At 51.8% G+C, this 12241-nt stretch overlaps 1 protein-coding gene across 1 annotated transcript in view; it reads right to left on the bottom strand.

Annotated features, from left to right (window-relative positions):
• Positions 1–8758, bottom strand: part of TRABD2B (TraB domain containing 2B) — a 286099-nt gene extending 277341 nt beyond the window's left edge. The window contains exons 1-2 of the mRNA XM_065842514.2: positions 8473–8758; positions 7515–8075 (exon numbers count right to left, since the gene is read on the bottom strand). Coding sequence (XP_065698586.1) covers positions 7515–8075; positions 8473–8580 — 669 coding nt within the window. The 5' untranslated portion in view covers positions 8581–8758. The remainder of the gene's footprint in view (positions 1–7514; positions 8076–8472) is intronic.
• Between the last annotated feature and the right edge of the window lie 3483 nt (positions 8759–12241).

Genomic DNA, 12241 nt, shown 5'->3' with positions numbered 1-12241 from the left:
TACCCACTGGTACAGGCTGCAATCCTGATTTTGAAGGGGTCAGTAATAAAACTCCCTCTTGACATCTGCAAGACTCTTCAGCTCTCAGCACTGCTGAACAGAGGTGATCAGCACTGGTCCACTGATAATAAATCTACTTACAATATTTCAGGGATGATGATTTCTTCAGGCATAACTGGCCTATGGGATTCTATGGATGATGAGAAATGGGGTGCCTAGGCCTATGTTAAATGACTCTCAGAGTGGAAAATCTCAGGTCTTTGATCTCATTCAAACTAAAAATACTTTTGCTAATGAGCCTCCTCAAGTCATACAACATCCATCCCAAAATGCTGAACACATGGTTTTAATTTACAGTTTTTAGCAACTTTCATTTATATTGTGCTACAAGTCCTGAAATGACTTGGAGCAGAACCTCTAAAAAGTGGAAACGCAAATGGTAAAGGGCTTCGGTTGGAATAACCACTGATAAAAGCAGCAGTCACCTGTGCTAATCCCTGCTCGTGCTCCTGACACGGGTATTAACCACGTCACTTCCAATTCCATTTGCATTTACATGACAACTAGATCCAATAAACAATAACACAAGGCAGATATATTGTTCTCTTGAACACCAGAAAAGGCAAATCCATGGAGATGAATGAGACACCGTCGCTATTGCCTGTTGTGATGGATACAACCGGTCGTGCACTTCAGTTGCACGTCTGTTCCCACTCTGCAGAGCACAGCCCTGTTCCAATTCCAGTCCAAGAACGGAGATATTAAGTTCAAACACTGATATCTGCAGTTTTAAGCTCTGTAGGCACCAGTTTAATTTCTGGTGTCTCAAGCAAGCTGGAAACTGTAATGCTTTATGTGTTACAGGAAGAGTATTAGGTTCACAAATCGTTGCAATGTTCAGAAAAATGTCTTAGTGAGTGCAAGATATAAATAACCTGCGAGGTTCAGACAGACACTGAAGCTTTGCGATCACCCCGCAGTGCTTTCTGCAGATTTTAAGTCTGGTAGCATCTAGGATCTGAATTGCTTGTCAGCTTGAAAGAGCGGTTTGGGAAAGCGTGTGGACACAAGGCAGATGTTCCCCTGCACAACTGGGCTCCTCTAACACTGACTCTCGAAAGCTAAAAAATGAAGTTCACGAAACACTGGTCATTGCTGAAAATCGCCGTATTTTTTATCCTGAACACCGCACCCTGAGGAAATCACTTCACAGTCCCTCATCCAAGCATGCAGGGAACCCCTCTAATAGGACCAAAAGATGAAACAAATCACACCAACTTCATGTGGCTCGAGCAGTAACTCTGTGATTTCTTCTGCCTTTTACCTGTCTCATCGACTCCTAATGACAGCGAAGAGATTAATAAGGGTTTGCGGTGTGAAGCCCAGCACAAGGGAAACCTGTTCTTTCACAGTACGTGCCTCTGAAGTTCCCATATATGCTCTGCCAGGAGCTCAGCCACCGGTCTTGGTCTCCGCAGGAGTGCAAGGTGAATGAGTGCCCTTGCTTAAGATCTTTTCTGGCCTTTTCAATACAGGAACCTCTGCCCGGCGTGAATGATGTGGGCTGGCTTTATAACGTGGATTGCTACTCACTAGGGAGCTGAGGGGAGGCTGTTAAAGACTTTCTGAGGACTGTAGGTTGCACTATACTTGAAGTTGAGGTTTTCAAGGTCAATGGTTCGTTCTGTTTATAAGCAAAGTGCTCTGGGCCTGGGGCAGGATCCTGGCTGCTGCTGCAACAGCATCAGAAACTGACAGGAGACAACAAACAGAGAAAATCATCGCTGTGAAATATCGTTTATGGAGGAGATGGGAAAAAACGGCACAGTTCTGCTGTTCCACTCCTATACATCGGTAATGTTCAGTTGCCTCAAACGCCATAGGGACTCCGCTGAGTGCCAGGCTGGTTCACCACTGGTTTTGCGGTGTCTGTTCCTTTCAAAGCTCGCCTTACAAAGGTGGAATTCCTTCCTAAGAGCGATCACAGGCAGCAGACATAATTTTGCAAGCTCCTGGAAGGCACGCACACCTGTCCTGGGCTTGGATCTACCAAGGGAGGTGCGAGCGATCAGAGGGAAAGGAAGAGCTCATATCTAACCTGTTCTACAAAGCTTCTCACCCTTACACACACAATAAATACAACAGATGAATTGCCAGCTGTGCCTCAAGCCGTCATTAACTGGTTTGCCTTTTTCTTAAGAGGTATCAAATGCCAGGGTGGGCCTTGCCAGGGGGCTGGAAAGAGCAACACCCAGAGTCAGTTACCGCTACCAGCCCTCAGCGCTGGTCCCTGCAGCAGTTACTGCGACTCCTGCCCTTTCAATACCTGCGCAGCTTCACCCTCAGCACTTCCCTTGGTAAAGCCGTGAAGCAGCTCCACTAGCACTCAGAGTTAAATAGAAGGATTTCTATTTCTGCCGTATTAATTTCTACCCTAAGTTTGATTTTACTGGGGGAATTTTTTCACCCTGGGGTGCGGGGGAGCGTGGGGGGGTGATAATTAAAGCCAGCAAGCTGAAAACTATGCGCACTACGTACAGCTATGCATAATCGAACCTTTTAACAACATTTCTTTCAACAATATTCAGCAACCAAAACAGATGATACTAATCTATTTTTGATGACTCTTGCCCTTTCCTGAAGCCTTTTAGAAGCAAAAAAGAAGCACAATTTCTATTAGGCAAAACACATCTTAAAAATAAAAATAAATAAATAAAAACAAAAAATACTCTCTCAAATAAACTATATGGGCTGTCAAAAATCTAGCTCTGAAACTGAGTCCTTCAGTCCGGTTCAGAAGGCTCTGAGCCTGGATCTTTCATTAGGACAAGCAGGCGAATTTCCCTTGAAGTCAGTTCTACCAGTCCCTGCCAGCTCTGAGAGCCCAGCTTTGTGATCACAGCAATGTTTAAGGTTCCAAGGGGACGGGGGAGATGGCACAGCCAGTCCGGGCAGCCCTGTCTCTATTACTGTGTCATGCTGTTCTGCTTCTGAAGGTCCAGCTCCAAGACTGCAGATCTGTCAATGACCAAATGTGATGGACCACCCATCGGCCTTTTATTAAACAGCACTTGTTCCCCCTCTAATCCTATCACCAGAGTAATCAAAGCTGCCATGTCCCAGGGTTTGATGGAACAGCAGGACCTGGGAAATGAAGACTGATTTTGTTAACAAAGTCATTCCTGCCCCTTGAATGATGTCTCATTGGTAGAAAGCGGGGAGACGAGGTTTATTTGTGCAGAGAATGAGGCGGCAAAGAAATGAAAGGGGAAGAATGGTGAAGTGTGAAGTTTAATCTGGCACGGTCTAAGGTTTCTTTCTTTGAGGCCGTCCCTGATCCAATCAACACCGGTTTGATATTTAACATCTCCCCCTGCAGTTGGAAATGATGCAGGCTGGAGAAGACCGGAGTCAGGGCTTCGCAAGCCCAAATTAGTGGAGGGAGAGACGAGGGGGTGCTGGTGGCTCCTGCCAGCCTGACGGCCCCCCCACCAACACACTGGCATGAAGTCAGGCCTGACACAAAATCATCCCCACGTACCCTGGGATTTGGGGCATCTGGCAGGGGTTGAACGCAGATTCTCCCTGAGGAGAGCAAGGCCAGGATGGGATGGGAGAGGGATTTTGTTTTTAACTTGGAGGAAGCGATATCAACACTGACTCGGTCTGGGGATCCCGGATCAACCACAAGTGAGAGCTACCATCCGCCTCCCTGGAGCAGAATGTTTTGGGGAGAGGAGCAAGACCTTTCCCTTGCTGCCCACACGGGCTTTTAGAGGGGACACGATGCTGCCCAATGGTGCTCAGCCCTGGGCAGTCAGGGTGGATGCAGACAGACTGAGCAGCCGTCGCAGTCACCATCACCACCCCCTTCAGTCCAACAACAGTATTTGTCAGCCTGGGGACAGCTTTCCAGCACAGACCCCCATGAGCATCCCAAAGAGGAGGGCAAGCTGACCCCTCTCCCAGGCCAGTCCTCATGGTCCTTCATGCAGCGTCTCTGCTGGGAGCCCAGCAAGAGAAGGCCCTGAATGCCATCCATCCCTCACCAGCTCTTCTCAGGGCTGGCCCACTTATTTTGCACTTTTCTGGCCACTCTGTCAATAAATATTTATCCAGTCAGACAGAAAATGGTCTGTTTCCTCTTCTTCGCATGCCACTTGCCAGCTTCTGTCCCACCTTCAGTGAAAACCCTGAAACTTTGTATACCAAGGAGCGCTGTAATTTCAACCTGATTCAAACTTCATCTGAATTCCCCTGTTGCCAGATCCCAACCCAGACTTTTGCAGCGGTTCAGACACCTTGCCACCAGCTGTACAACACACAGGGCCTGGACTTGGTGTGACCAGCAGCTGCCAAGTCCCAGGGGTAGCGAGGATGCTCCCCAGGGGTAGTGAGGATGCAGCCCAGGGGTAGCGAGGATGCAACCCAGGGGTAGCGAGAATGCTGCCCAGGGGTAGCGAGGATGCTGCCCAGGGGTAGCGAGGATGCAGCCCAGGGGTAGCGAGGATGCAGCCCAGGGGTAGCGAGGGTGCAGCCCAGGGGTAGCGAGGGTGCAGCCCAGGGGTAGCGAGGATGCTCCCCAAGGGTAGCGAGGATGCTCCCCAAGGGTAGTGAGGATGCTCCCCAGGGGTAGCGAGGGTGCAACCCAGGGGTAGCGAGGATGCAGCTCAGGGGTAGTGAGGATGCTCCCCAAGGGTAGTGAAGATGCAGCCCAGGGGTAGTGAGGATGCAGCCCAGGGGTAGCGAGGATGCTCCCCAAGGGTAGCGAGGATGCAACCCAGGGGTAGCGAGGATGCAGCCCAGGGGTAACGAGGATGCTCCCTCCACAAAAGCAGCTGCTCAGCGGGAGGGCGGTGCCATCAGAGCGGTGCCAGTTTGGGAAAGTGGCACAAAACACTGAGCCAAGATTTCAGGGGGAACCAAGCATCGAACTACAAAGTTTCTGGGCTTGCAACAGAAGACAACGCGCCATGCTCTACCTGCAAGAGCTGGCTCTCCAGGAAGCAGCTAATTACATGAGCCACCTTAATCTTTTCATCCGGCTAAGACAATCAACATTTCAAAGCCACGCACAGGACGTTTCAAAGATCGTACTTGGTCAAAAATGCAAGTGTATCCACTTTCTTTCAGGGCAGATCAAACCCAAGCACCACACCGGGACCACTCCTAGATCTCCTCACAGTATCAGATTAACAGATTTGGTGCGTGCAGTCAGATTAAATATTTGCAGGAGCACAAAGCTGCCTTTGAGGGCAAGAAGTAAAGAAAACACCACAAGTTTTTTCTTTTTTAATTTGCTAAGGGCAAAAATTACTGGACTTTGGGGATGGAGGAAACAAAAGCATTGACATGATTCAGCAAGGCATGGTTTCCAAACCTGGATTCTGAATGCAGAAATTATGTGCAATATCCCCGTAACAGTAATGCTGAAAACAGGTAAAAACTGCTGATGCCCTTAGCAGATTTGGAGCTGTAATTTATCACATATGTTCCCATCAAACTGCGCAAACACCTTAAAAGACAAAAGCTGCTCAATTTCTGATTGCCAGCTTAGTGTGTTTTAATTATGTGTTGCTTATTCCAAGACCTGGAATTGGGAGGCTAAACCTAGCAAGAATAATCCACTCCACTAAATTAGCACAGTAATACATGGAGCAGTAGGACTGCCAGACGGTGTGATAACATTACAAATCACTATTGTTAAACAACCAGCCAGGTGTCAGGATGCATGAAACCTAGAGGAAGCAAGAAAATAAATCTCTGGGTTGTTTTGTTTAATTTTTGTCTCCTGTTGTTCTGGTGGCCTTGTTCCCAGAAAAAGCTTCAGTCTAGGAAAAATCCTCCCGACACTGATCTATTTTAGCAGCAGTGTCAACTCTCTGTAATAATTAAAATGCAATGTACTTTCGTAATCAGCGCAAACTTTTTGCATAAATTAGATTACTGTAGCAAAACAAAGGGGAAGTTTTTGTTTCTATTTAAAATGCAGCGAACGAGAGAAAAGGAGAAGTATGGTAAGAGCAGCAGAGAGCTTTGTACTCTGTCCTTTCTCCTTTCTCTGTCGCTCACGCTGTATAAAGAAGAAAATGTAATATGATTCACATTTAAAAGGCTTCCAAGTGGTACATTTTTAACCAAGTGCTTTCACGTGCCTGATTCTAACTGCCATTTTTGACCTAATACAACCAAACGCTACTGGATGTCTGGAACGGTTAATGATTTTTTACCACACCTTAAAGAAGGGGTTCAACGGAGAGGAGAGGCACTTAAACCTTTCAAACAGAAAACGAATTCCTTCTTTTGCATGTGTGTTAATTCATGCAAAGGTCCTGAGGGGCTTCAGTTATTTTTGTTGATAAACAAGAAAACCCCTCCGAAAGTACAAGTAACCAACCTTCTCCTGTGACAGCTGTATGCAGAGTTAGACTTCGAGTATTGAACAAACCAAATGTTAGCGAAAGCGAGACTTTTTCCCCCTAAAACAGTTCCCACTGGACTTCAGAGAAGGGGGTGAAGGCGCTCTGAGGACATTTTAACCACACCAAACATCAGTCCTGTGATCCTTATTGCTACATCACCAAGAATTCTTCTACTCAAATCAGGATGGTAAGATAAAGCTGGAAAGAGACTGATCCAAAACTAACGACAAAAAGCAGGTTAAGAACGAAATAACACAGCAGTAACCGACACCATCTTCAATTTCCCCTGGATTATTTGTTTTCTTCCACACACATTCATTTCCTGAATTTCTAGTAAACCTGATTTCGTATAAACAGTTTCACAAAGCAAAGTCAATAGCTGTGACTGTGCTCCTGATTAATCCGCCGAAATGAAATAGATCGCATAGCTTAGCGTTTGGTTGTTTAAAGCTAAATCCACTGAAGGAATTCTGGAGTCCAGTTACACCAATAACGTTTGTTTCTTAATCTACATCCGTTCCTTTTTGCTGAACTTTACCTGTTTTAAAATGAAAAAATCCAGGCAGATCGCACACTTAATTTCCCCATTAGGAGGGCGATGTGAGCCAGTCTGTTGTGACCCGGAGTGACCACTCAGAAGACGCCTGACAGTTTGCACATACTTAAAACCCATTTGAACAATGTCAAAATTTCTTTCTTCATTGTTCGTGCTTCATCCTCCTCCTGACAAGTACCACAGAGCTGCTTTATTTAAAACCAAACAAACAAGATCGCTTTTTACCCAGCTCAGGGACAGGATGGGAGGCGTGGAAGTTCTCCCCACAAGCGGCAGGCCGGCGGACACACAGATTCACACCCCGGGACATTTGCCTCTCAAATAAATCAAACACATGATAAACTCGCTGTGCACATTGCAGGATTTCTGCAGGCAGCACGGGTCGGTGCGACGGAGAACGCGCAGCCCCACGCAAAGGCTGCTGAGGCCCACGGGTGACCCGTCCCGCCGCAACAGTGTTGGGGTTGACCCCGTAAACACAAGGAGAACGGCCCCCACCTCCTGGGATAAGCCACGAGGCCCAGGAGCCTCCTTACCTGGGAGAAGTTGAGCCCGTTCAGCGGGTGACACTGCTCTTCCACCCTCTCCACCGCACCCGTCGTCTTCTTCATCCTCTCGGCCTCCTGGGCGAGGTAGAGATCGAGCACCGGCACCCCTCTGGAGCGGATGTCCGTCTCCGTCAAGGAGTTCACCATGAGCATCACCCAGACGGGCCTCTTGCGCTCCCAGTTGCCGGCGATGGCGTTGAAGAGGTAGTCGGCGTAGAGCCCCTTGCCCCGCTGGTCCGGGGTCATCCAGTGGGGCAGCATCAGCTTGATGTAGTCCAGGTGGCGCTTGAGGCGGCGGTAGAGCTCCCGGGGCAGCACGTCCTGCAGGTTCTCCCCGTGGGGCAGCATCTGGCAGCTGGCCAGCCCCGAGATGGTGTAGGGGTCGGTGAGGTCCAGCTCGAAGTAGACGCTGGAGCTGGCGTGGAAGGCGGCCTTGGAGTTGTCAGGGATGAAGTCCCACACGCGCGTGTAGGGCACGTGGATGGTGCCGAAGAGATAGGCAGGGGGGTCGCGGCGGATGGTCCAGAGGAAGGAGTTGAGCTCTCCTTGCTGTGGGGAGGACAACGGGGGCCGGTCAGCGGTGGAGGGGCAAGACACAGCACGTGGGGGGAGCGCCACCCCCGTGGGCTCCCTCTCCCCATCTCCCCGCACAAGCCCCGTCCGGGGTCAAAGCGAAGCCCAGGGGCGCCAAGGGGCCCGCGTGGGGCAGAGCCCCCCGGTGACCCCCGTCCCCCCGCACCGCGCGGCGGCCACGCGGGCAGCGCCACACCTGCGGGGCCACGCGCGCACGAACGGCGCGGGACGGGGGCTCCCTCCGCCCGCACCCCCCCCCCGCTCCCCGCCACCTCCGCGCCCGGCGGCTCCCGCGGAGCGCCCGCGGCCAAGCCGCGCATCCCCGAGCGGCCGCGCCCCCCAGCCCAGCCCGGCCCGGCCCGGCCCGGCTCACCGAGCGGGGCAGGTCGCACTGCCCCGTGTCCATCTGCTCCCGCCGGGCCGCGGCGTCGGGCAGGAACCCCCCGAAGACGAAGCAGATCAGCGTCAGGTTGAGTTGCATCCCGCTTCCTCTCGCTCTCCTCTCTCTCCTTCCCAGATGAGCCTTTTTGGATTTCTAGGATCTTTTTTTTTTTTTTCCTTCCCCCTCCTCCTGCTCTTCCCCCTTTTTTTTTTTTTTGGCCTTTTTTTTTTTATTCAAACAAACTTTGCCAGTCCCATCTGCATCTGACAAGTGCAGGGGGAAGGACTGGCCGCCCCCTCCCTCCCATGCTCTCCCCCCTCCCGCCCTTTCCCACCCCCACCCCCTCTGGCTCCGGGCTTGTCAGAGGCGCTGGATGCTTTGGGGAGGACGGTTCTCATCGCCAGCCTCCGCCATGCTTTGATTTTGCAGACCGGAGAAGCTCCCTTCCCGCCCCCCCTCCTCCCCGGTCCGGGAGGCGGTTGGGGCGGGCGGAGGAGGGAAGAGCCAGAAAATAAAAAAGTTTTTAAAAAAAGAAAAGTTTGGGGTTTTGGGCTTTTTTTTCCCCCCAATTGAGCGGCGAATGGAAGCTCCGGCGGCGCCCCGGGAAGGGCGGGCGCTGCTCCGCGGGCCGGCGGCGCAACCCGCGCCGGGAGAGGCCGGACCCGGGCTCCGCCGGAAAGTTCGCGCAGCCGCCCCGGCCCGCTCGCGCCTCCCGCCGCCTCCCGCCGCCGCCAGGGGGCGCTCGCGCCCCAGTGCAGCCGCGCGGCGCCCCCTGCTGTGGGGCGGCGGGGCGCTCCCGCCTCGCCCGCCAAGCGCCGCCGCTCCACCTGCGCCTCCCCGGCTCGGGCGGAAAAGGCAGCGGGGTCCGCTCCCCCGCGCTCAAGAAACCTCGCGAAATCGGTCAGGCAGCGCTTGTCCCGGCGCGGGGGGGGGGGAACTGGGAGCGGCCGGCTCCTGCGGGATGCCCCGCGGCGCCCCCCGCCCCGCAGCGCTCCGCCCGGACACACTCGGCTCCCTCCCCAGCGCCTCCGAGCGGGGCTGCGGGGGTGCAGGGCGGGTCAAGGCTGGGAGCCGCGCATGGCCCCGGGGCGCCCCCCACCCCCCAGCCTGGCGAGAGGATGGGGGGAGATAGCCCGTGTGCTCTCGCAGCGTCCTGCTGTCGCGGTCGGATGTCCAGCTTCCCCTTGGACTAAAAAAGCACCTTCCCGCAACAAGACCTGAGCTGGTTCTTGCTGCCAGGAGCACATCCTGGACCCCTGGGCGTCTGGAGCTTTGTCTGGACGTTGTTGCAGCAGGTGCTCCACTCCAGCAGCTGCAACTCAAGCCTCGTCCCACGTGTGCACCTCTGTTAAAGCTGCATGGTTTTGGAGGAGAGGGCAGGCTGACAGTGCCTCTTGCTGCTGCTTGCAGGAGCTCTGTGGTCAGGGTGTCAGACATAGCCCCTTCTCCCTGCAGGACACCGCGTTTGGTGGCCCTGGGTGTCTGCAGCACCCAGCCCTCTGTATGCAGCGTACAGAGCAGAACAGGTCTGGGCCCTGACCTTCCCACCACTTCCACGACTGTGAAGCCTTTCCAGAATTACCAAGTTCCTCGCTGTGTTGCAAAGAGTCAGAACTATCGATGTTTGTTTGATGAAATACATCAATTACCAGTATGCAGCAGGGTCCTTCCGCTAGAGCGGAGCCAGCAGAGGTTTTGCCAAGGACGGTGGCAGACTCAGCCTATCTGGCAATGAGCGTGGCTTTGTGACAGCCCTGCGAAGGCTGACAGGGACACCACTCGCTGAGGTTACTGATGAACAGATGCAGCTCTGCAGGCTGCGGAAGGGGCTTTCAGACCACCGTGTGCGCATCCCATGGACTCCGCTCCTGGCCCTTGGAGGCTGGAGAGCATCCTCCTAACTGCAGCGTCAGGACCAGCAGCTCCTTGCTGAGGACTCTCATCCTGCCCTCCCACATCTTCCAGCCAGGTAAAAATCATGCAGAGGAGCAAGGGATTGGTTTTCCTCGTGGTCTTTCCAGTTCCTGCAAGGAACACCCAAACAACTCCCAGAAGCATGTGGGGTGTTGGGCGGTCACCATAGGTTGCTCTGCCCCCACCTGAAATGAAGTCCAGAGGAGGAAGGGTTGTGCAGCCCATGTCCCAGCAGATGTGGTACCACAAGGGTTAATTCCAGTCGGAAGGTGTCCTGTTGTCTTTCCCGAAGCTGCCACAAGCCAGTTAAAAGTTACAGGCTTGGTGCTGCCATGACTCTCTAGTGTGAGGGCTACTGCAGTTGTTCTCAGCTGGACCAGACTGTGTCCCTGCATTCAGCAAGTGCCACTTCCAAAGTGACGTGGCTGCACTTGCCTGGCTGAGTGGCTTTGACTTGGTCAACCCTTTTTCTAGCTCCTTCCTAAATCTCTTCCAAAGTAGTGAAGGAACAGAGTGGCCTCATCAGAAGGCTGGCGGGGACACCTTAAGTGATGTGACCCAACGCCTCACATGCTGGAGAAGATGCTTGGGAGGTCTGTATGGTGATGTGAGGCCCTATTCAGTCGTGGGTGCTGTGCTGTGAGGAAGGGTGATTAACCTTATGGATGGCATACATATCAAAGCACCCAGGGCAAGAATAAACAAACATCTTTGGCACCGTGCTCGTCCTCCACGAGCCAAAAGGCAGGTGTGTGTGTGTGGGTATAGCAACTTTTCCAGCCGTTCCCCTGAACTCAGCCCCGATGTTGCAAGAGCTGCCTAGCTGTGAAAACACGGCCTCGCCTTGATTTATGCCGTTTGTGGGTAAGATGACTAAGAACAGAAACCCCGGTGGGAGCGCTGTGCGGGTGTGCACCGAGCTGGTGGGACGGGCAGGTTGGGGAAGCTGCAGCCGGAGCTTCAGGCGGTGGGAAGCAGAGACCACAAACCACATGATACGTATCGCCATGTGCCACCTAAGATACAAAAGCATGCCCACAAGCTTTTTGGGAAGATAACTCATTGGTAACAGCACGGGAAATTAATTCTTTTGTGTAATTGGAACATTTTTTTCTCCTTCAGATGAGTTCCATATGTCCTTGTGATTTTTTTTTTCCTTTAAACACAGCAGTTTAGAACCAATCTTAAGTAACGTTTAGCCTGCTTCTAAAGTAAATATTTACAAAAACATTAAATAATGGTTCTGATCTTTGGAAAATGTATATTTCTCCCTACCTGCTACTGTTTTGTGCTTATCTGGAGTAATGGAGAAGCTTAGTAATAAACCCCAAGGCTGTAAAACAGTATAACAATGTGATTAGCAGTAATCAGATGGGAAATACTGACTATTAAAAGCTGTGAAGAGATAAGAGGGATAAACTGGAAAGGGGAGGTTATGTTATTTTGCTTTAACAAATTTTAAGAAATCTAATGGGAGAAGAGGCTTTTAATCTTATAAAAGCCGTATTGGTTTTTGGAAGCATAATAGTGTTGGCTGATATTTATGTCATGTATCATCTTCAAAGAGCTTTAGTAAATACGTATTAATCATTTCACCAACCACTTAAAGGCAACCACTTCAGGGGTGCGGTGAGGCAAGGGCTGTACAAGCACGTTGTGCCGAGGCAGGAAGCGAAGACAGCCAGATTCAATACGGGCTCCGCGTGGGTACGAGAAACACTTGGGGAGGCTTTAACAATATCTTTAATCAGGCAAAACAAAACCCCGTGGAACAGAGGGCAGGTTTCTTTGTTAACGAGAAGCTGGCGTTGGGAGTTGCACTTACAGCGTGTTTCCAACAGGTGAA

Source organism: Patagioenas fasciata, chromosome 6 (genome assembly GCF_037038585.1).
Source record: "Patagioenas fasciata isolate bPatFas1 chromosome 6, bPatFas1.hap1, whole genome shotgun sequence".
In the NCBI taxonomy this organism is placed as follows: domain Eukaryota; kingdom Metazoa; phylum Chordata; class Aves; order Columbiformes; family Columbidae; genus Patagioenas; species Patagioenas fasciata.
This window is presented reverse-complemented; position numbering and strand designations above follow the sequence as displayed.